Source organism: Ursus americanus, chromosome 12 (assembly GCF_024610735.1).
Source record: "Ursus americanus isolate L20-20 chromosome 12, mUrsAme1.1.p, whole genome shotgun sequence".
NCBI classification, from domain to species: Eukaryota; Metazoa; Chordata; class Mammalia; order Carnivora; family Ursidae; genus Ursus; species Ursus americanus.
Window position 1 is genome coordinate 68089774 of NC_142138.1, and position 19955 is coordinate 68109728.

At 44.6% G+C, this 19955-nt stretch overlaps 1 protein-coding gene across 1 annotated transcript in view; it reads right to left on the reverse strand.

Annotated features, from left to right (window-relative positions):
• Positions 1 to 129: 129 nt before the first annotated feature.
• The window catches only part of LOC123802715 (NBPF family member NBPF6-like), a 33792-nt gene continuing 13966 nt past the window's right edge, over positions 130 to 19955 (reverse strand). The window contains exons 10-17 of the mRNA XM_087865739.1: positions 10819 to 11022; positions 8416 to 8512; positions 7437 to 7651; positions 6355 to 6406; positions 5424 to 5539; positions 3301 to 3352; positions 2361 to 2540; positions 130 to 442 (exon numbers count right to left, since the gene is read on the reverse strand). Of these exons, the coding sequence (XP_087721865.1) occupies positions 130 to 442; positions 2361 to 2540; positions 3301 to 3352; positions 5424 to 5539; positions 6355 to 6406; positions 7437 to 7651; positions 8416 to 8512; positions 10819 to 10996 (1203 nt within the window). The 5' untranslated portion in view covers positions 10997 to 11022. The remainder of the gene's footprint in view (positions 443 to 2360; positions 2541 to 3300; positions 3353 to 5423; positions 5540 to 6354; positions 6407 to 7436; positions 7652 to 8415; positions 8513 to 10818; positions 11023 to 19955) is intronic.

Sequence of the window (19955 nt, forward strand, 5' to 3'; positions counted from 1 at the left end):
GAGTTGAGTGTGGCCCAATGACCTGACAGAGAAGCCAACATGACATGGACATGCCCTGGGACTAGGAAGAGAGCAAAGCTCCCTGACACACCTGACATTTGTGCTTAAAACTCAATCCTAAAGCCCAGTTCATATCAATATGTCTCTACAGGGCCTCCCCACAGGGATGACCTCTCTCGGCACAGCAGAGGTCTGGGGTACAAAGAACAGGAGATCTATGTGGGTGTCCAGTTGGAGCTTTATCACCTTGACAATGGAGTACTCACTGGCCACTTCTAGAGAGGAACAGAATTCCAGGTCCTCAGGTGAGAAGATGGCGGCGCTCCTGTAAGGCCAGTAGGAGTCAGACAGCTCGGGAAGAACTGAATATGTCAAGTAGTGTTTATCTGGAGAGTCCCGTGAGCCGACCTGCTCTACCACCTCTAGCAGCTGTCTGCTGAGCCTGCAGGGTGGGGACAACCGAAGATTAACCTGAGAGGGATCTGAAATCCTATGTCCTGTCTGGCTTTGATGGAAGAGACAAAGGAATGGTCAAGAAAGCAGAGAGGCTGACCCATTCAAGAGAGAAACAACTCTTCTTGTTTGAGTGCGACAAGCTCTGTTTGTCACAGGAGCAGCAGATAGAAAGGACAGTAAGTGCTCAGCGCACAGGCCAAACAGCAAGCTTGTGAGGAAGGAGCCTCAATTCTCTCTGTGCCATCCAGTCATGACTCACTACATACAGAGTCTCAGAATGGTGGCTTTCCCCCTTCCTGTCAAATGGCATCCAGTTCTGCATGGAGTGGCCAAGCGACTGTCCCAGCTATCTCATCCAGAAAGGCCTCTTTCTCTCAATATCTGGCACGATAGTATATGTTTGTCTTCTTGCTGTGATATGTTCTTGCTAGGAACACATGTCAACATGATAAATCTAACAGGCAGAAAGAAGACATGCATCTCTCAAAAAAGCACAGAGGAGAGAATGAGCGAGCACAGCGATCCCTGTGACATATTAGTTTACCTGAGTCGGCTGACTGTGAGTTACTCAACGAGAGAGGTAACTAAGAAATGGGAAGCAATCCAAGTACCACAAAAAAACGGAAAGCATTGTGAAAAAGGATAACTTGTCATTGACCGAATAGATAATATAGTTCTCTTCAGCACTTTCTGCTTTTCCCTGGGTGCCACTTCTGAATTCACAGCCCCCAAGAATTCAGAATTACCTGGGGGCAACTGACTCTTGTCCTTTTGGTCCCTCCTGATCAATTTGGTATTCTGCAAATAAAGGAAGAGAAAGAGTTAAATGACACAGACTCTCCTTCACAAATGCCCACTCTTAGGTCCCATGTAGCACAGGGACGCAACAGAAGCAGAGTGAAATCAGGCAACTGTGAGAGAACTCATCCAGGAGGGCTTAGGAGGGCCCTGCAAGCAATCACTGGCATTGCTCTCTTAAGCCATTAAACAAGTGACCCTGGTATGACAGGCCATCAGCAGAGCATCCTGTCTTGAGTGTAGGCAAACAACACGTTGATTCTTTTCCCCCCGAGATCCTGGGGAAGAACCCGGTTGCTTCCTAGACGGTTGCTGCAATATTCAGGCTTTTTCCATCTGAAATGCTGTTGGTGAATGGTTGAGAGGAAGAAGCCATTGAGATTAAACCCATGAATGGAATCTATACACCATCAAAGCAGAACAATCTTCAAGGCTGCATAGATACTGGGGCCTTTCATGGGGTACGTCTGTTTCACGATCCTGAGCGGCTCAGGACAAACATACACTGTCCGATAGCGTTGGTCCAGTTCTGGTTCTCAGCTAACTTGAGATGAGGGAAGATAAACAAAGAGACAGACTAAAGGAAGGGAACGCACCAGGGGAGTGACACCTCCAATGATATAGGAAAGCTGCCAAGGCTGTCAGGCATCAAAGGAGAGAGACAAGTGGGGTTTAGAATAGCAAAACCAGTTACCCCTGGATAAGAATGCCAACTGACAGTGGCAGGCATAGATTCGTAAAGGACCTGGATCAGAGATGAAACGTAGAGCTTATTGAAGGTGAGAAGAGAGGTTTCATCCAAATTAGGTCTGACAGACACCTTCTGCGCTCATCTTGCTCAGGTGAGTTGAGTGTGGCCCAATGACCTGACAGAGAAGCCAACATGACATGGGCATGCCCTGGGACTAGGAAGAGAGCAAAGCTCCCTGACACACCTGACATCTGTGCTTCAAACTCAATCCTAGAGCCCAGTTCAGATCAATATGTCTCTACAAGGCCTCCCCACAGGGATGACCTCTCTCGGCACAGCAGAGGTCTGGGGTACAAAGAACAGGAGATCTATGTGGGTGTCCAGTTGGAGCTTTATCACCTTGACAATGGAGTACTCACTGGCCACTTCTAGAGAGGAACAGACTTCCAGGTCCTCAGGTGAGAAGATGGCGGCGCTCCTGTAAGGCCAGTAGGAGTCAGACAGCTCGGGAAGAACTGAATATGTCACGTTGTGATTATCCGGAGAGTCCCGTGAGCCGACCTGCTCTACCACCTCTAGCAGCTGTCCGCTGAGCCTGCAGGGTGGGGACAACCGAAGATTAACCTGAGAGGGATCTGAAATCCTATGTCCTGTCTGGCTTTGATGGAAGGGACAAAGGAATGGTCAAGAAAGCAGAGAGGCTGACCCATTCAAGAGAGAAACAACTCTTCTTGTTTGAGTGCGACAAGCTCTGTTTGTCACAGGAGCAGCAGATAGAAAGGACAGTAAGTGCTCAGCGCACAGGCCAAACAGCAAGCTTGTGAGGAAGGAGCCTCAATTCTCTCTGTGCCATCCAGTCATGACTCACTACATACAGAGTCTCAGAATGGTGGCTTTCCCCCTTCCTGTCAAATGGCATCCAGTTCTGCATGGAGTGGCCAAGCGACTGTCCCAGCTATCTCATCCAGAAAGGCCTCTTTCTCTCAATATCTGGCACGATAGTATATGTTTGTCTTCTTGCTGTGATATGTTCTTGCTAGGAACACATGTCAACATGATAAATCTAACAGGCAGAAAGAAGACACGCATCTCTCAAAAAAGCACAGAGGAGAGAATGAGCGAGCACAGCGATCCCTGTGACATATTAGTTTACCTGGGTCGGCTGACTGTGGGTTACTCAACGAGAGAGGTAACTAAGAAATGGGAAGCAATCCAAGTACCACAAAAAAACGGAAAGCATTGTGAAAAAGGATAACTTGTCATTGACCAAATAGATAATATAGTTCTCTTCAGCACTTTCTGCTTTTCCCTGGGTGCCACGTTGGAATTCACAGCCCCCAAGAATTCAGAATTACCTGGGGGCAACTGACTCTTGTCCTTTCGGTCCCTCCTGATCAATTTGGTTTTCTGCAAATAAAGGAAGAGAAAGAGTTACGTGACTGAAATTCCCCTTCACAAATGCCCACTCTTAGGTCCCATGTAGCACAGGGACGCAACAGAAGCAGAGTGAAATCAGGCAACTGTGAGAGAACTCATCCAGGAGGGCTTAGGAGGGCCCTGGAAGCAATCACTGGCATTGCTCTCTTAAACCATTAATTAAATGTCCCTGATAGGGGGCGCCTGGGTGGCACAGCGGTTTACCGTCTGCCTTCGGCTCAGGGGGTGATCCTGGCGTTATGGGATCGAGCCCCACATCAGGCTCCTCCACTATCAGCCTGCTTTTTCCTCTCCCACTCCCTCTGCTTGTGTTCCCTCTCTTGCTGGCTGTCTCTATCTCTGTCAAATAAATAAATAAAATCTTAAAAAAAAATGTCCCTGATATGACAGGCCATCATCACAGCATCCTGTCTTGAGTCTATGCCAACAACAAGTTGATTCTTCCCCCCCTCCCCAAGATCCTATGGAAGAACCTGGCTGCTTCCGAGAGGGTTGCTGCAACGTCTACGACATCGGCCACAGCAACTTGTTTCATGACACATCTCCAAAGGCAAGATAAACAAAAGATTAAATGAACTTCTGGGACTTCATGAAGATAAAAAGCTTCTGCACAGCAAAGGAAACAGTCAAAAAAAACTAAGAGGCAGCCCTGGAATTGGAGAATATATTTGCAAATGACACTACAGATAAAAGACTGGTATCCAAGATCTACAAAGAACATCTCAAACTCAATACACAAGAAACAAATAAACAAATCATAAAATGGGCAGAAGACATGAATAGACACTATTCCATTGAAGACATACAAATGGCTAACAGACACATGAAAAAATGTTCAAAATCATTAGCCATCAAGGAAATTGAAATCAAAACCACACTGAGATACCACCTTACGCCAGTTAGAATGGCAAAAATTGACAAGGCAAGAAACAACAATTGTTGGAGAGGATGTGGAGAAAGGGGATTCCTCCTACATTGTTGGTGAGAATGCAAGTTGGTACTGCCACTCTGGAAAACAGTGTGGAGGTCCCTTAAAATGTTAAAAATGGAGCTACACTGTGATCCAGCAATTGCCCTACTGGGTATTTACCCCAAAGATACAGACGTAGTGAAGAGAAGGGCCATATGCACCCCAATGTTCATAGCAGCATTGTCCACAGTAGCTAAATCATGAATGAAGCCAAGATGCCCTTCAACAGATGACTGGATTAAAAAGAATTGGTCCATATATACAATGGAATGTTACTCAGCTATCAAAAAGAACGATGTCTCAACATTTGCTGCAACATGGACGGCACTGGAGGAGATAATGCTTAGTGAAATAAGTCAAGCAGAGAAAGACAATTATCATATGCTTTCTCTCATCTATGGAACATAAGAACTAGGAAGATCGGTAGGAGAAGAAAGGGATAAAGTAAGGGGGGGTAATCAGAAGGGGGAATGAAGCAAGAGACTATGGACTCTGAGAAACAAACTGAGGGCCTCAGAGGGGAGGAGGGTGGGGGAATGGGATAACCTGGGGATGGGTAGTAAGGAGGGCACTGGGTGTTATATGCAACTAATGAATCATCGAACTTTTCATCAAAAACCAGAGATGTACTGTATGGTGGCTAACATAATATAATCAAAAATATTATTATATAAAAAAAAGAGAGAGATACAGTGAAAATTAGGAGGTCTGGAAGTGACCTCCTGTGCCTGGGCTGGAGAGGTATATGAGTCTGGCAGGGCCACCTTGAGAGCAGTGATTGGCAGTGGCCCAGACATAAAAGTGCTGTGACTTAGACAGGAGTTGAGCAAAGCTCACTGACTCATGGAATGTCTTATATCAAACTCAGTCCTACAGCCTGGATCACAACAGTTTGTAAGGATAGGATCTACTTATGGGGATTAAGACTCTGAGTCTACACAGGGTGTGAGGAACAAGGAATAGGGACACTACCTGGGGAACCACATGGACTTTCATCCCCTTTGGTATGGGACCATTCTCTGGCTACATCCAGAGCAGAGCCGATTTCCTGTTCTTCAAATGGGAACTCACCATCACTGTAAGACTGGTCGCTGTCACACCCTTCTTCCAGAACCAAAGGGGTCAAATCACAATCATCCACTCTGTCCTGGAGGACTTCCTTCTTTTCGACTTCTTCCTGCTCCACGCTGTGCCGGATGAGACAGGAATGACAACAGATCAAACTGGGGGGATCAGACATCATGGCTTCCTAGCTGGTTTTGATGGGAGTTATAGGGAATGGTCATTAGAAGCAAAGGGCCATCGCTTGGAGAGGGAAAAAGCTATCCATCCTACAAGAGGCAACGTGTGGCTGCCAAGATGGGGGATGAGGGGAGAGTAGCAGCAGCAGATACGCAGAGCACTGCCCACAGCAGGGCTGACAAGGAATGAGACTCTACCGCCCCAGTATGGTACAGTCACGGCATGAAGCACAGATGGAGAGCGGGCCCGGGGCAGCCACCACGTGCCTGAGTCGTGTTGACTTTAACATAGATTGACCAAGTGGTTACAGCTCTGGAGTCACTGCAGACTGCAGAAATGTGTGGCTGCTAGGCACCTTCGTATTAATAGTGTCACATGACACCACACGTGTTTGGTTTTGGTAAGTTACTTCTCTTGCTGGTTAATTTTGCTAGGGTCTGTGTACCAATTCCTTTGCTGGTCACCTTACTACCAAGGCCCTTACAGAACTCTGTAGGAAGTAGATACGCATCTCCTGGTGTCCAGTCACAGGAAAGAATGGGTATGGTGTCCATACGGGGAGTCCCGAGGCTGGTGAATCCATCTTGGTTTACAGCACCACAGAGACAACAGGCAACAGGGCCGTCCTTTGCTGACCACCTATAGTTTTGCTAATCCTTGCATCTGACATCTGTGACTCTCTTGACCTCACTTCCTTTTCTTTCTGAGACCCTGTCCATTTTTACCCACACATTACCGGTTCCTGAACATTCATTGTCACCTGGGGGTCCATGTTTCTTCTTCATGTTCATCCTCCTCCTCATCATAATTTTCTGCAAATAAATTCAGAAATGTCCCATCAGCTGTTCCCACATCACCACTATGAACACAGTGGCCTCTATGGCCCGAGAGACATAAGTGTCCTTGCATGACTAGGCATCCACTGCATTTAGGACACTGTCTTCAAGAATTGCTGTGGCATGGCTTTCTGATGCATCAGGCAGTGTGTCTCTGATTCTGAGGATCAGCATCACTGACCCTGGGCAACAGCTTCTACTGTCTCTTGTTGTCCATATCAGGGGATGCTTGTCCAGTTTCAATCTTGGCTTCTGCACACCGTGTCTAGCAGCGTGCCACGAGTCGCGCCACAGGCACAGGCTCTCTGTGCGTTCACAGCTCTCACATAGAGCCTCCTCCTTGTCCTGAGGACAGGACAACCACCCTGTCCCACATCCAACCACCGGGGACTTCATGGGCCCCCGCGTGGGCTCCAGTGTTACCAAGGGGTCATCTAGGAAATGTGTTCCTGTCTAAACAGCGTTCCCACCTCCAAGTCCTACTGCATCAAGTTCCTCATCCAACTCCACACGGTCAGGGGCTCTACTTTGTCTGAAGTGCATTCATGAATTTTCCTTATCTGCTCACTACAGTGACAACAGGTTATTTGATATACATTACAGATGAGGAGACAGAGATGGACGAAGTAAACCTCACTCTCTCACCCACAGTTAATACAGACGGGGCTGAGTCCGGGAACCTCCCACTTAGGCGGGGATCCTAGCACACTAACTAGCTGCCTCCTGTCACAGTCTTCTTTCCGGGATCTAACACTGGTGGATGCTGCCTCCTGCCCCAAGGGCTGCGTTCCCTCAGGGAGGAAGCAGACATGTGGAGCACTATGACCTCCAGCCTGTGCATTTCTCCTCTCTGTTACCACCTTCTAGTCCTGGTCCTCTCATGGCCTTGCGCATGATGGGGAACACAGGACAGCTGCTACAAACAGTGTGAGGGCAAGTGGGAAGACTCTTGTGAGCCCAGGGCCTTGCAGCAGCTCAGTGCAATCAGGGCTTGTGGCTGCCTTACCTGAGCTGAGCTTTCGGGCAAGGCACTTGGCCAGCCTGCGTCCCTCAGCCAGTTGGTCTTGGAAGCCCTGTCCTTGGCAATGCTCAGGGTCATCATGGGAGAGGAGGTCCTCGAGGTGTTTATCAAGGAGTTGGCAAACATCTCTCCCTTCACGTAACTTATCATATAAACGGGTCAGCTCTTTAGCCTGGTCTTTGATCAGCAGATGGCACTGTCTACGGTGGGACAGAGAGAAAATTTAACAATGCAGAGAGTTGATCAATAGATTATAAGAGCTTTTGGGGAGATTTCTGGCAGAATTTCCCACAAGAAGCCGCCGAAACAAATTTGTGCACATGTGTGGTGACCTGCCTGTGGCAGAGAAAGAAGAAAGTAAAACAAGGCCTCCTCTGTATCAGAGAGTGCTCCTGTGAGCCCCCTTGACATCCCTTGCATCTTTTCCTTCTGGAAACAGACCCAGGGGTCCTCCTAAGCACACGTCACAGACATGTCCCTCAGCTGCTCACTTTGGGCACACCCATTTCCCTGGAACTCCATATAGTGCGTCGTGCAGCAAACAGAAACACTGGCAGACACAGAAGTGTGGACCGTAGGGCTGGTGTTAAGTCCTGAGCTCAGGAGAATGGCAGGGTCAAGAGGACAGCATTTGCTGAAGGAACGGATGACAAGCTGTAGTCAGCCACGTCGCGACTGTGTGAAAGGGAAATGAGGTAGTGATCTCACAACACTGTGAATGTGCTAAATGCCACGAACTGTTCCCTTGAATTTGGCGACTTTGATATTTTTTTACAAGAGAGAATGAGGCTCTGAGTCATTGGAGTCCATCATTTACCAATCACTGTTGTCTTAGTTGTTTTAGACATAGTTGTGGAATGTGTCTGCCGTGAGGGTTTCTGCCCTTCTGGCCCAGACTTGTTGCTGCCCCAGGTCAGAGATGCCCAAAGCTTCCCTCCGGCCTCCCACACAGAGCCCTGCTTACCTGAGCTTCTCAGCCAACGTGTCTGCCCGCTCCCTCTTCTCCAGCTGCCCCTTCTCCCCCAGCACGGATTCGATGATGTCACTGGACTCTTCGCACTCTGAGAAACAGAGATGCCTGCCTCAGTGGAAAGCTGCATATGCTGCAGTGCTCGCTGCCTTCAAGGGAGGAGATGGGGTCCATTCCAGCGCAAATGGAACCCTGGCAACCAGGCTCTGCGCAAGGAGCTCCACTTCTCATTCCTCAGCCTCCTAACTACAGGGCATTCGATTCCTCCCTGTTTCAGAGCCCAGGAAAGAACAGCCCCAAAGCTCAGAGGGGAAGTAGACGCGGTGAGTAGCAGGTATTTGGCAGTCAGGATTCGTATCCCCTGACACCAACCCTGATCATGGCCACTCTAGCAAGTCTTGTGGCCTCTTAAGTAAAACACTAAGCAGGGACATGACGTAAGGCCCCCAGGACTCCAGGACCGATGGGTCCCCTGAGCTAGGATTTCTATACTGAACAAGTATCTCAAAGGTAAAAATTCACCAGATACACTTGTGTGAACTAGAATGCATAAAAGCAGAAGGACCTGAAAGGAATATGGCCAAATCCTAATAAAGTTTGTGTTATTAATCATAGGAATGATGTCAGCCTGGGTTTTTGCTTTTTTTTTTTAATGAAAAGACAATAGTAATAAAACATAAAAGAGAAAAGGCCATATGGCAAATCATTTTAAGTTTATATCCTTATGATAAATTTATTATAAGCATATACTAAAATCTTTTCATGACTAATAAATAATCTTTTCCAGGTATTCTCTTAAATCCAGCACCCTCTTCCTGTCCAAGTGTTAAGACACCATCTGCTCCCACCTCTATCCCACGAGACCTCATGGCTGCCTAACAAGCTGAAATGTACTAGCAGTTTGAGAACCCACTACTTGTCTTCTCCTTGATTTCCAAGAGAGTCATTTTCTCTAAGATCTGTTGAACCCACCCACACGGTATATATAGTGTTATTAGAAGCAGTAGAATTATGAACAGAGTTTACACGGTGCCAGGCTCTGCTGTTAGAGCTTTACAAGGAACTACTCAGTATTCATTTCGACTCAGAGAAGTAGCACCCACTATAGTAGTAGTTTAACAGAGGAGGAATCTGAGGCACAGGAAGATAGGCAGTTGGATTTGAGTCCAGGAAGCCTGGCCCAGAGCCCATGCTCTTCACCCCTGTGCTGTGTTACCTCCACCCCAAGCCCTCGGGTGATACCTGTTTTCATCATCTTCACAACTGCTTTCCCAGTTAATGGGATGATTATCGGGAAAGTTGTAAATAAAACTTTGTTTGTCCTTCCCTGAAAACTCATCACCTCTTCACTTTCCTAAATAACAGGCTTCAATTTTTACTTTTGTCTGCATCAATCGTTTTTAATTATACCTCCCCTTGTTGTATTGAAAGCAGATTGTGAGAAAATGAGAAAACTTCGGGCTAAGAGTTGTCAGGATTCCTTCCTATCGCTCGGCTGTCCACGTGCCCCATTCTCATGATTCCTTCTGTCACCGCAGCGCCCTCCTTAAGAAAAGGCCTCCAAGCTCCCCATTTCAGGCTGACTGTGGGGGACAACCTACCCCACGCACTGGCTTGGGTGATTCCTGGGGCCATGGTCTCCCCCACTCACCCTCATTCTCACTTGGCCACATGTCTCATGGCCCAGGCCTGGACGTGTTGGCCATCCTATATCACTGAAGGTTCCCCTTCTCAGGGAGATACAGGGGACGTAGCAGAGGTTGTCTGATGTTCCTGGAAACACCCTCAGCCCTACCACAGGGTATCAAATGGCCTCTGTGGAGCCAGGAAGCAGAGCCTGCACGGGTTCCCTCCCCCCAGGGGAGTCACTGTGTGGATGGCGTCACCCACGGATACCACAGTTTCAGGGAAAGCAGACCCCACCTCCATCTCCTTGAAATCAGGTCATGTCAGCTGCTACCCTTCCCCCATGTGTACCATCAGCATGTTTCCCCAGTGTCACTAGCTCGGTGCTTTGCCAGTGGGACATCAGAGGAACCTGACCTGATGGAGTTCTGGAGTCATTGTGATGCAGGATCTGACACAGCACAGAGACAATCCTGAGAGGACCAGGCATTTCTGTGTCTGCACCAGGAATCAATAACTGGGATGTGAACTCTAACCCTACCCTACTTCTCACAGCTAGCCTGTGGAGGTTGCTAACCTATTTGTCTTCAGTTTTCCCATCCTCAGCAAACTGAGGGTAAAATACCCACCTCTACCATTCCTGGATTGTGGTCAGAATGAAATTTATCGTGACAGTGGAAATAGAAAGGACAACATCTACAGAGGGTTTTAGTTTCTCAGAAGGAATACAGACAGCCATCGCTTTGGTGAGCATGACCTTGTAGGACTTACTGTATTTCTGCAGCTGGTTGGCCAGGGAGTAGGCAGTAGCTTCGGATATAAGGAATTTCTCCTTGAGGTCTCGGAAGTCCTGCTTGCTTTTCTCCAGCTGGGATTGAAGGTCCTGGTTGATTTTCAGGAGGCTCTTTTCTGCCCCAGGATCGGAAAGAGGGCCAAGAGGTGCTGCCATGGTGACGTGTGGCAGAAGAGGTAGAGCTGGGGAATGAGCAGAAGAAACCCAAACACAGGATGGGTTAAAACCCAGTGAAATCAAGTAGTTTAAATCAGGACTGAGGGTTGAGGATACAGGAATTCTCTACTTACTGTTGGGAACAATTTGAACAACACCCCACAGCACTTGAGACTCAGTAACCACAAAAACAAGGTTCAAGATGCCAGAGCTGATAGCCGAAGGCCCTGCCCCAGCTCAGACTCCAACCGGAATGACAGAGGGAGCACCCAGAATGCCAGGTAATGGTCTGCACTTACAATAACAGATTTGGAACGTTGGGGCTTTCAATGGAACCCGGGGAGCCACTGCCTTCCAGTTGCCGAGGCCGTGCTGATACACCAGGCTGCCTGGTCTCCCCTGAAGGTCATCACTGATGGAGACCTACCCTCAGTGGCCACTCTCAATAGTTGTCCACCCTTGTGCTGAGACCACAGTTCCCATCTCTTTCTAAAAAATGATGTCAGCATAGTTCTCATTCTTCATTCTTATGTGTGTATAAAATCATCAAGGCACAAATAGCTTCCCATGAAGTTTCCCTTTTTTTTTCTTAAAGATTTATTTATTTGAGAGAGAGAATGGGGGCATGGGTAAAGGGAGAGAGTGAGACAAGGGGCTCAGTCTCACAACCCATGAGATCATCACCCTAGCCTAAACCAAGAGTCAGATGCTCAACTAACTGCACCTCTCCCAACAGGTATTCTTAAGGGCTGTCATGAACTCATCCCACTTGTCTTTAAGGTAAAACAGATCTTAAGGGAAAGATTCCAAAGTCGCAGACTATCACGATGTTCTTCTCTGTGTCTTCTCTAGTTTTTTTTCTCTAGCCATTAAAAACACGAGAAACATGCTAGCGCTTTAGTTATCTTTAGTTGCTTTGTATTTGAAAAGCTTTTAAATTTATTTGGATCTTCCTCTATTTACATCACATTTTTAGGATGTATGTAGTAAATAAAGTTTTCTTTAAAGCAAAACAAACAAACAAACAAATGACAAAAAACCAAGAACATAAGAGAAAAACCAGAGTTAATCTATGCAATGAAGTTTGGAAACTCTTTCCTGTCCCAGCTCTCTCAGTGTTCTTCTTCCTGCATCTCTGTGTTATGTAAGCTACTCTTCCCCTTCTGTGGACATGTATTTTCAACTTTCTTAGCTATAAACCTAGGAGTGGATTTGCTATGTCATATGTAACTCTATGTTTAACTTTTTGAGAAACTGCTGAACTATTATTTTCCACAGCAAAGTGTGACACCATTTTACACTCCCACTAAGAATGTGTAAGAATTCCATTTCTCTACAAGTCATACTAGTGGGGTGAAGTGATATCTCACTGTGCTTTAGATTTGTGTTTCCCTAATGACTGATGATACTGAGCACCATTTCATGTGTTCATTGTTGCATTGGTATTATCCTTTAGAGAAAGTCTACTCAAACTCTTTTTCCCATTCTTAAATTGGCTGTCTTTTTTATGGCTTAGTTGTAAGAAGCTTTTTGGTTTTGGGGTTTTTTTTTGTTTTTTGTTTTTGTTTTTGTTTTTTGTATTCTAGATAGCAAACCTCCATCAGATATACAATTTGTAAATATTTCTCCCATTGTGTGGATTGGCTTTTCACTTCCTTGATAGTGTCCTTTGAAACTAAAAGCTTTTAATTTTGATGGACTCTGGGTTATCTATTTATTCTTGGGTTGCTTGTCCATTTAAGAAACTGGCTTCTAACTCCAAATCATGAAGATTTATAACTACATATTCCTCAAAACATTACTTTTGAATGAGAACTTTCCTGGGTTTTATGGGATGGTGGACATTATTTGATAATGTTTCTTGTCTCTTGATTAATTGTCTCTTGATTGATATCTCAATTGATATTCTTGTGCTTGTTTTCCCTCCTATGGAGCATGCCTTGGCCTATAACAGGGAGTTTGGAAATGGTATCTAATGATATCCTGGCCTTGATTCAGGGGAGAGTCCTGGTTATATAGTTGAGTTGGTCTACACCTCATGCATAGTTTCACAAATTGCCAGGGCCTATAGTGGTGAGTAGTTGATTATATTTCTGAGGAACACTTGTCCAGTAGTCCAGATCATTCTAGGGCTAGGGTGGACTTTCTCAGTCCCCTCCAGACCGAGAAGACTGCAGGGGTTGGACCTAGTCAAGAATTTCATCTCTGGTCTTCATGGAAAGTAGACATGCCTCAGGGTTTGGGGAAAGTTGTTCAATACAAATTGGTTCCTCTCCAATCTTTATATTATATACATGATTTCTTTGTAGAAAAGGTAAAAGGTGAAAAAAACTAAGAGGCACCCCACAGAATGGAAGAAGATATTTGCAAATGACACTACAAATAAAAGACTGGTATCCAAGATCTATAAAGAACTTCTTAAATTCAATACATGAGAAAAATAATCAAATCAAAAAGTGGGCAAATTGTATGAACAGACACTTTTCCAATGAAGACATACAAATGGCTAACAGACACATGAAAAAATGTTCAAAATCATTAACCATCAGGGAAATTCAAATCAAAACCACATTGAGATACCACCTTACGCCAGTTAGAATGGCAAAAATGGACAAGGCAAGAAACAACAGATGTTGGAGAAGATGTGCAGAAAGGGGAACCCTCTTACACTGTTGGTGGGAATGGAAATTGGTACAGCCACTTTGGAAAACAGTGTGGAGGTCCCTCAAAAAGTTAAAACTAGAGCTACCCTATCACCCAGCTATTGTACTCCTGCGTATTTACCCCAAGGATACGGACGTAGTGAAGAGAAGGGCCATGTGCACCTCAATGTTCATAGCGGCATTGTCCACAATAGCTAAATTGTGAAAGGAGCTGAGATGACCTTCAACAGACAAATGGATAAAGAAGATGTGGCCCATATATACAATGGAATTTTACTCAGCCATCAGAAAGGATGATTACCCAACATTTGCAGCACCATGGATGAGACTGGAGGAGATTATGCTAAGTGAAATAAGCCAAGCAGAGAAAGACAATAATCATATGGTTTCACTCATTTATGGAAGGTAAGAAATAGCAGGGAGGGGGCGCCTGGGTGGCACAGCGGTTAAGCGTCTGCCTTCAGCTCAGGGCGTGATTCCCAGCATTCTGGGATCGAGCCCCACATCAGGCTCCTCCGCTATGATCCTGCTTCTTCCTCTCCCACTCCCCCTGCTGGTGTTCCCTCTCTCACTGGCTGTCTCTATCTCTGTCGAATAAATAAATAAAATCTTGGGGCGCCTGGGTGGCACAGCGGTTAAGCATCTGCCTTTGGCTCAGGGCATGATCCTGGCATTGTGGGATCGAGCCCCACATCAGGCTCCTCCGCTATGAGCCTGCTTCTTCCTCTCCCACTCCCCCTGCTTGTGTTCCCTCTCTCGCTGGCTGTCTCTATCTCTGTCGAATGAATAAATAAATAAAATATTTAAAAAATAAATAAATAAATAAATGAATAAAATCTTAAAAAAAAAAAAGAAATAGTAGGGAGATTGGTAGGAGAAGGAAGGGAAGAATGAAGGGGGTGTAAACAGAAGGGGGAATGAACCACGAGAGACTATGGACTCTGGGAAACAAACTGAGGGCTTCAGAGGGGAGGGGGTGGGGGGATTGGGATTGGTCGGTGACAGGTATTAAGGAGGGCACATATTGCATGGGGCACAGGGTGTTATGCGCCAACAATGAATCATGGAATGGCGCCTGGGTGGCTCAGTCGTTAAGCATCTGCCTTTGGCTCAGGGTGTGATCCTGGAGTCCTGGGATTGAGCCCCACATCAGGCTCCTCCTCCGCTGGGAGCCTGCTTCTTCCTCTCCCACTTCCCCTGCCTGTGTTCCCTCTCTCAGTGGCTATCTCTCTCTCTGTCAAATAAATAAATAAAATCTTAAAAAAAAAACAAAAAACAAAAACAAAATACACACACACAAAAACAATGAATCATGGAACACTACATCAAAAACTAAGGATGTACTGTACGGTGACTAACACAACATAATACAAAATTTTAAAAAAAAGTAAAGGTGAAAGGATATTTATTTTAGAACAACTTGTCTGTTCTTCACCAATTTTTCGTCTATGCTTTTAAAAATGTGTAAAGGACAATTCAAGGTCAAATACATTCTTAGCAAAAGTACAGTTCTTGCACCCTACCAGATTATACTGAATCCTATGAATTGTCTTATTACTCAGATGTTATCCTTTTCCTGATGAGAAAAAAAAAAAAAACCTGAGAAATATTACAAAGCTTCCCAGGGCCACATATCTAGTGAAGAGAGGAGGCAGCATTAGAAACCATTTCGGGGGGCACCATCCAACTCTTGACCTTAGCTTAGGTCTTGATCTCAGGGTCCTGAATTGGAGCCCTGTGTTGGGGTCCACTTAAAAAAAAAAAAAGGCAACCAATCTAGCAGATACCCCATTGGGTTTTCATATGCTTATTATCATTTGGATGTCTTCTTTTGGGATGGGCTTTTTAAAATATTTCTGCTCATTAATATACTAGGTTGTTTCTCATTTTCTTTGTGTTTTATAAGAGTTCTTGATATATTTTGGACGAGCGTTTTGTCAGATATATGTATTGAAAATAATCATTCCTGGTCTACAGATGGCCTTTTCATTTTTGAAGAATGTCTTATGGTATACAGAAGACTTTAGTTTTCATGAACAACAATTTAATTGAATTTTTTATGGTGAGTGCTATCGTGTCCTGTTTTAGAAATATTTGTCTATGCCAATATTATGAAAATACTTCCTATTTTTCTTTTATAGGCTTTGGAATTCTTGCTTTCATATCTCCAATTAATTTCGATATGTAGTGGGAAGTGTTTGTTAATATTTACTTTTTAAAAACCAGGGGCGCCTGGGTGGCACAGCGGTTAAGCGTCTGCCTTCGGCTCAGGGCGTGATCCCGGCGTTATGGGATCGAGCCCCACATCAGGCTCCTCCGCTATGAGCCTGCTTCTTCCTCTCCCACTCCCCCTGCTTGTGTTCCCTCTCTCGCTGGCTGTCTCTATCTCTGTCAAATAAATAAACAAAAAATCTTTTAAAAAAATTTGAAAAAAATAAAAAAAAAATAAAAAACAAATCATCTTTTGCTCTATTGTCTTTAACAGAAAAGTCTTCCACTTCCCCAGTAAAGAATATTAACATATACACACACAAATATACAAAATCAAATAGCTGTGCATATGTGGGTATATTTTTGAATCTCTGTTCTTTCACTTTGATATATTTATGTCGGTTAAGTGTCTGACATTGATTCCGGCTCAGGTCATGATCTCATTGGTGGTGAGATCCAGCCCCAAGTAGGTCTCCGTGCTCAGCAGGGAGTCTGCTTGAGATTCTGTCCCTCTCCTTCTCCCTCTACTGCTCCCCCACTCACTTTCTCTCCCTCTCTCTCAAATCAATCAATTTTAAAAACAAAACAGAATTTCCAAACTATTTTCTAGAGTAGTTGTAGAATTTAACATGCCCATCAGCAGTGTACGAGAATTCTAGCTCCTACACATCCTTGCCAATACTTGGAATGGAGATTCTTTTCATTTTTGCCATTTTAATTGGCAGATAGTGGTTTCAATTTGCATTTTCCTAAAGTAATGATGTAGATCTTGTCATGTCCTTATATGCCTTCCGTATATATGCTTTGCTGAGCTGTCTTCACAAGTCTTTTACCCATGTTATCATTTTGTTTTAATTTTTTAAAGGTTTCATTTATTTATTTGAAATAGACAGAGAGCAAGAGCGGGGGTGTGGAGGCGGGGTGGGGAGGGCAGAGGGGGAGGGAGAAGCACATTCCCTGCTCAGTGGGGAGACTGACAGAGGGGGTAGGGGCTCGATCCCAGGACCCTGAGATCATGACCTGAGCCAAAGGCAGCTGCTTCACCAACTGAGCCACCCAGGCACTTTTCTTTTACCCATTTTTAAATTGGATTGTCGTCTTCTTAACTTTTGAGAGTTCTTTCAATGGTTCTATTAGGAGATCTTCAGCAGATATGTAATTTATAAACATAGTCTCCTTGTATTTTTTTCCCTTGACTTTGCATTCTCTCACCAATGTCTTCTGAAGAGCAGAAGTTTTCAGTTTTGATGAAGTCCAAATTTGTTCTTTCATTAATCACAATTTTGGGTATCATACCTAAGAAACCATTGTCCGGGGGCGCCTGGGTGGCATAGTCGGTTAAGTGTTGTGATGCCAGGGTCCTGGGATCTAGCCCCACATCGGGCTCTTTACCCAGCGGAGAGCCTGCTTCTCCCTCTCCCCTCTGCTGCTCCGCCGCTTGTGCTCTCTCACTCTATCAAATAAATAAATGAAATCGTTAAAAAAAAAAAAAGAAAGAAATCATTGTCCAACTTTAGGTTCTAAACACTTTTTTAAAGATTTATTTATTGGGGTGCCTGGGTGGCTCTGTTGGTTACTCATCTGCCTTTGGCTGAGGTCATGATCCCAGGGTCCTGGGATTGAGCCCCCCGTCCGGCTTCCTGATCAGCAGAAAGTCTGCTTCTCCCTCTCCCTCTGACTGCCCCTCTGCATGTGTTCTGTCTCTCTCAAAGAAATAAAATATTTTAAAAATTACATATTTATTTATTTAATTTGTGAGAAAGTGACAGAGAGAGAGCAAGTAGGGGGAGGGAAAGAGGGAAAGAAATTGAAGCAGACTCCCCACTGAGTGCATAGCCAACGCTGGGCCTGATCCCACCACCCATGAGCTCAGGACCTAAGTCAAAATCATGAGTCAGATGAGCCACCAACTGTGTCACCCAGGTGCTCCTAAAGACTTTTCTACTATGTTTTCTTTGAAAAGTCTTAACATTTTAAGGTTTCTATTTAGGCCCATACTCTATTTTAGGCTAATTTCTGCATGGTGTGAGTTATGGATCCAATTTTATGTATTTATTTCTACATGCATATACATAGGTCATATCCATATTCATGTGCTGAAAATATTACACTTGACCACTTACTGAAAGATTATACATTTTTAAAAGATTTATTTATTTATTTTGGAGAGGGAGGGGCAGAGGGAGACAGAGAGAATCCCAAGCTGACCCCCTGCTGAACATGGAGCCTGATGCAGGGCGAGATCCCAGGATCCTGAGATCATGACCTGAGCCAAAATCAAGAGTCAGACACTTCGGGGCGCCTGGGTGGCACAGCGGTTAAGCGTCTGCCTTCGGCTCAGGGCGTGATCCCGGCGTTATGGGATCGAGCCCCACATCAGGCTTCTCCACTATGAGTCTGCTTCTTCCTCTCCCACTCCCCCTGCTTGTGTTCCCTCTCTCGCTGGCTGTCTCTATCTGTGTTAAATAAATAAATAAAATCTTAAAAAAAAAAAAAAGAGTTGGACACTTCACCAACTGAGCCACCAGGAGTTCCAAAAGATTATATTTCTTACAACGCTTTGCTTCTCACGTTTATCAAAAACCTCTTCTCCGTATAGGTATTAGTTTCTTTTTGGAATCCGTAATCCATTTTATTGATCTGCTTACCTGTCATATGCCAATACCAATCTGTTTCAATTACTATAACTTCAGAATCGTTCTTCAAATTAGGTACAGCTGGCCCTCAAACTTGGGTCTTTGTTTCACACGTGTTTTGGCCACACTAGGTCATTTACAGTTTTCTATGAATTTTAAAATCAACTGGTCACTTTCTACCAAGGATAAAGGCTGAGATTTTGAGAGTGATTCAATTGAGTGTATATATATCAGATGGGGGAAATTGATGTTTGAACAGTACTGAAGCTTGGGACCCATGAATAAGAATTTCTCTTCATTTTCTATGGCTTCATTCATTTCTCTGTGAAATATTTTGTGATTTTCGATCAGATCTATCCCTCAGTATTTCAGGCTTCATGCTACTATCAATGGTATCACTTTTCACATTTCAGTGGGGCATTGCGATCACATAAAACACACCTGAGTTTTATATGTAGATGTTGTATCTTGATACAAACTGAAAATGCTTTTCAGAGTCAATCTAGATCTGCCAGTGACCATATCTTTGGAGATTTAGGTATTTGCCAGGTGACAAGAATCTTATTCCATTCACTTGGAGTTTTCTTAGCAGTCCAAAGAAAAGGTAAATAGCCCTACAAAGAGTCTTGTGGACCAATGCATGTGAAATGCTTTGTATGTTCATTAATAAACTTTCCTTAAGAGTAACCACTCAGTTGGTAAGGCTGCTAATCTATCTTAAGTTTAGATGTGATACCACAGTTGCAAAATTTAAAGGCCACTGTTTTCTCTTATTATTTTACTTAGTCTTGAATAATCTACTGCCAGCACTATGTACTACCAGAAGCCTTGGGACGGTATGCAATGATATATCCATCAAATACCATGAATGGTGCCCAAATCTGATTCGTCTTCTTTCTGATGTGATCTATTATAAAATGATACCAACAGCATTAAAACAATTAATAGTGGCAGGCTGAGGGCTGTGTGTGACTCAGTTGTGTGACTGAGTTACCGTTGGAGACAATGGCTCCTACTTCAAATCTGAAGTAGGTGTCCACTCCCATGAGTCTGTAAGCATCAGGTCCTGATTCTGCAACAGAAGCTGTAGTCCTTTGCGTCAGCTTCATTCCCCCAAGGAAGAGAGAAAGATCTTTGGTTTAAGTCGTGAGTGGTGTGTGTAGCATATTTAAGTTACCTCTTTAGGCTTTGAACTTAACATCCTATCAGGCAAAGCTTGCTCACCTCTGTGACTCACAAGTTCAAATTCCCAGTGGCTCAGGTGACATGTCTCAAAAAAACCAAAGCATCCATTCAGTATTAGGTGTCTCTCCTAAAGTTCACCCTTGATGGCCTAAAATGTGGCACACAAGCAGCTTTATATGTGTTTGATTTATGTTTGTCTAATGGTTTTCCAAAGTCTAAGTACACAAATGACCTTCGGTCCAGTTTTTGTTTCCCAATGCTCTG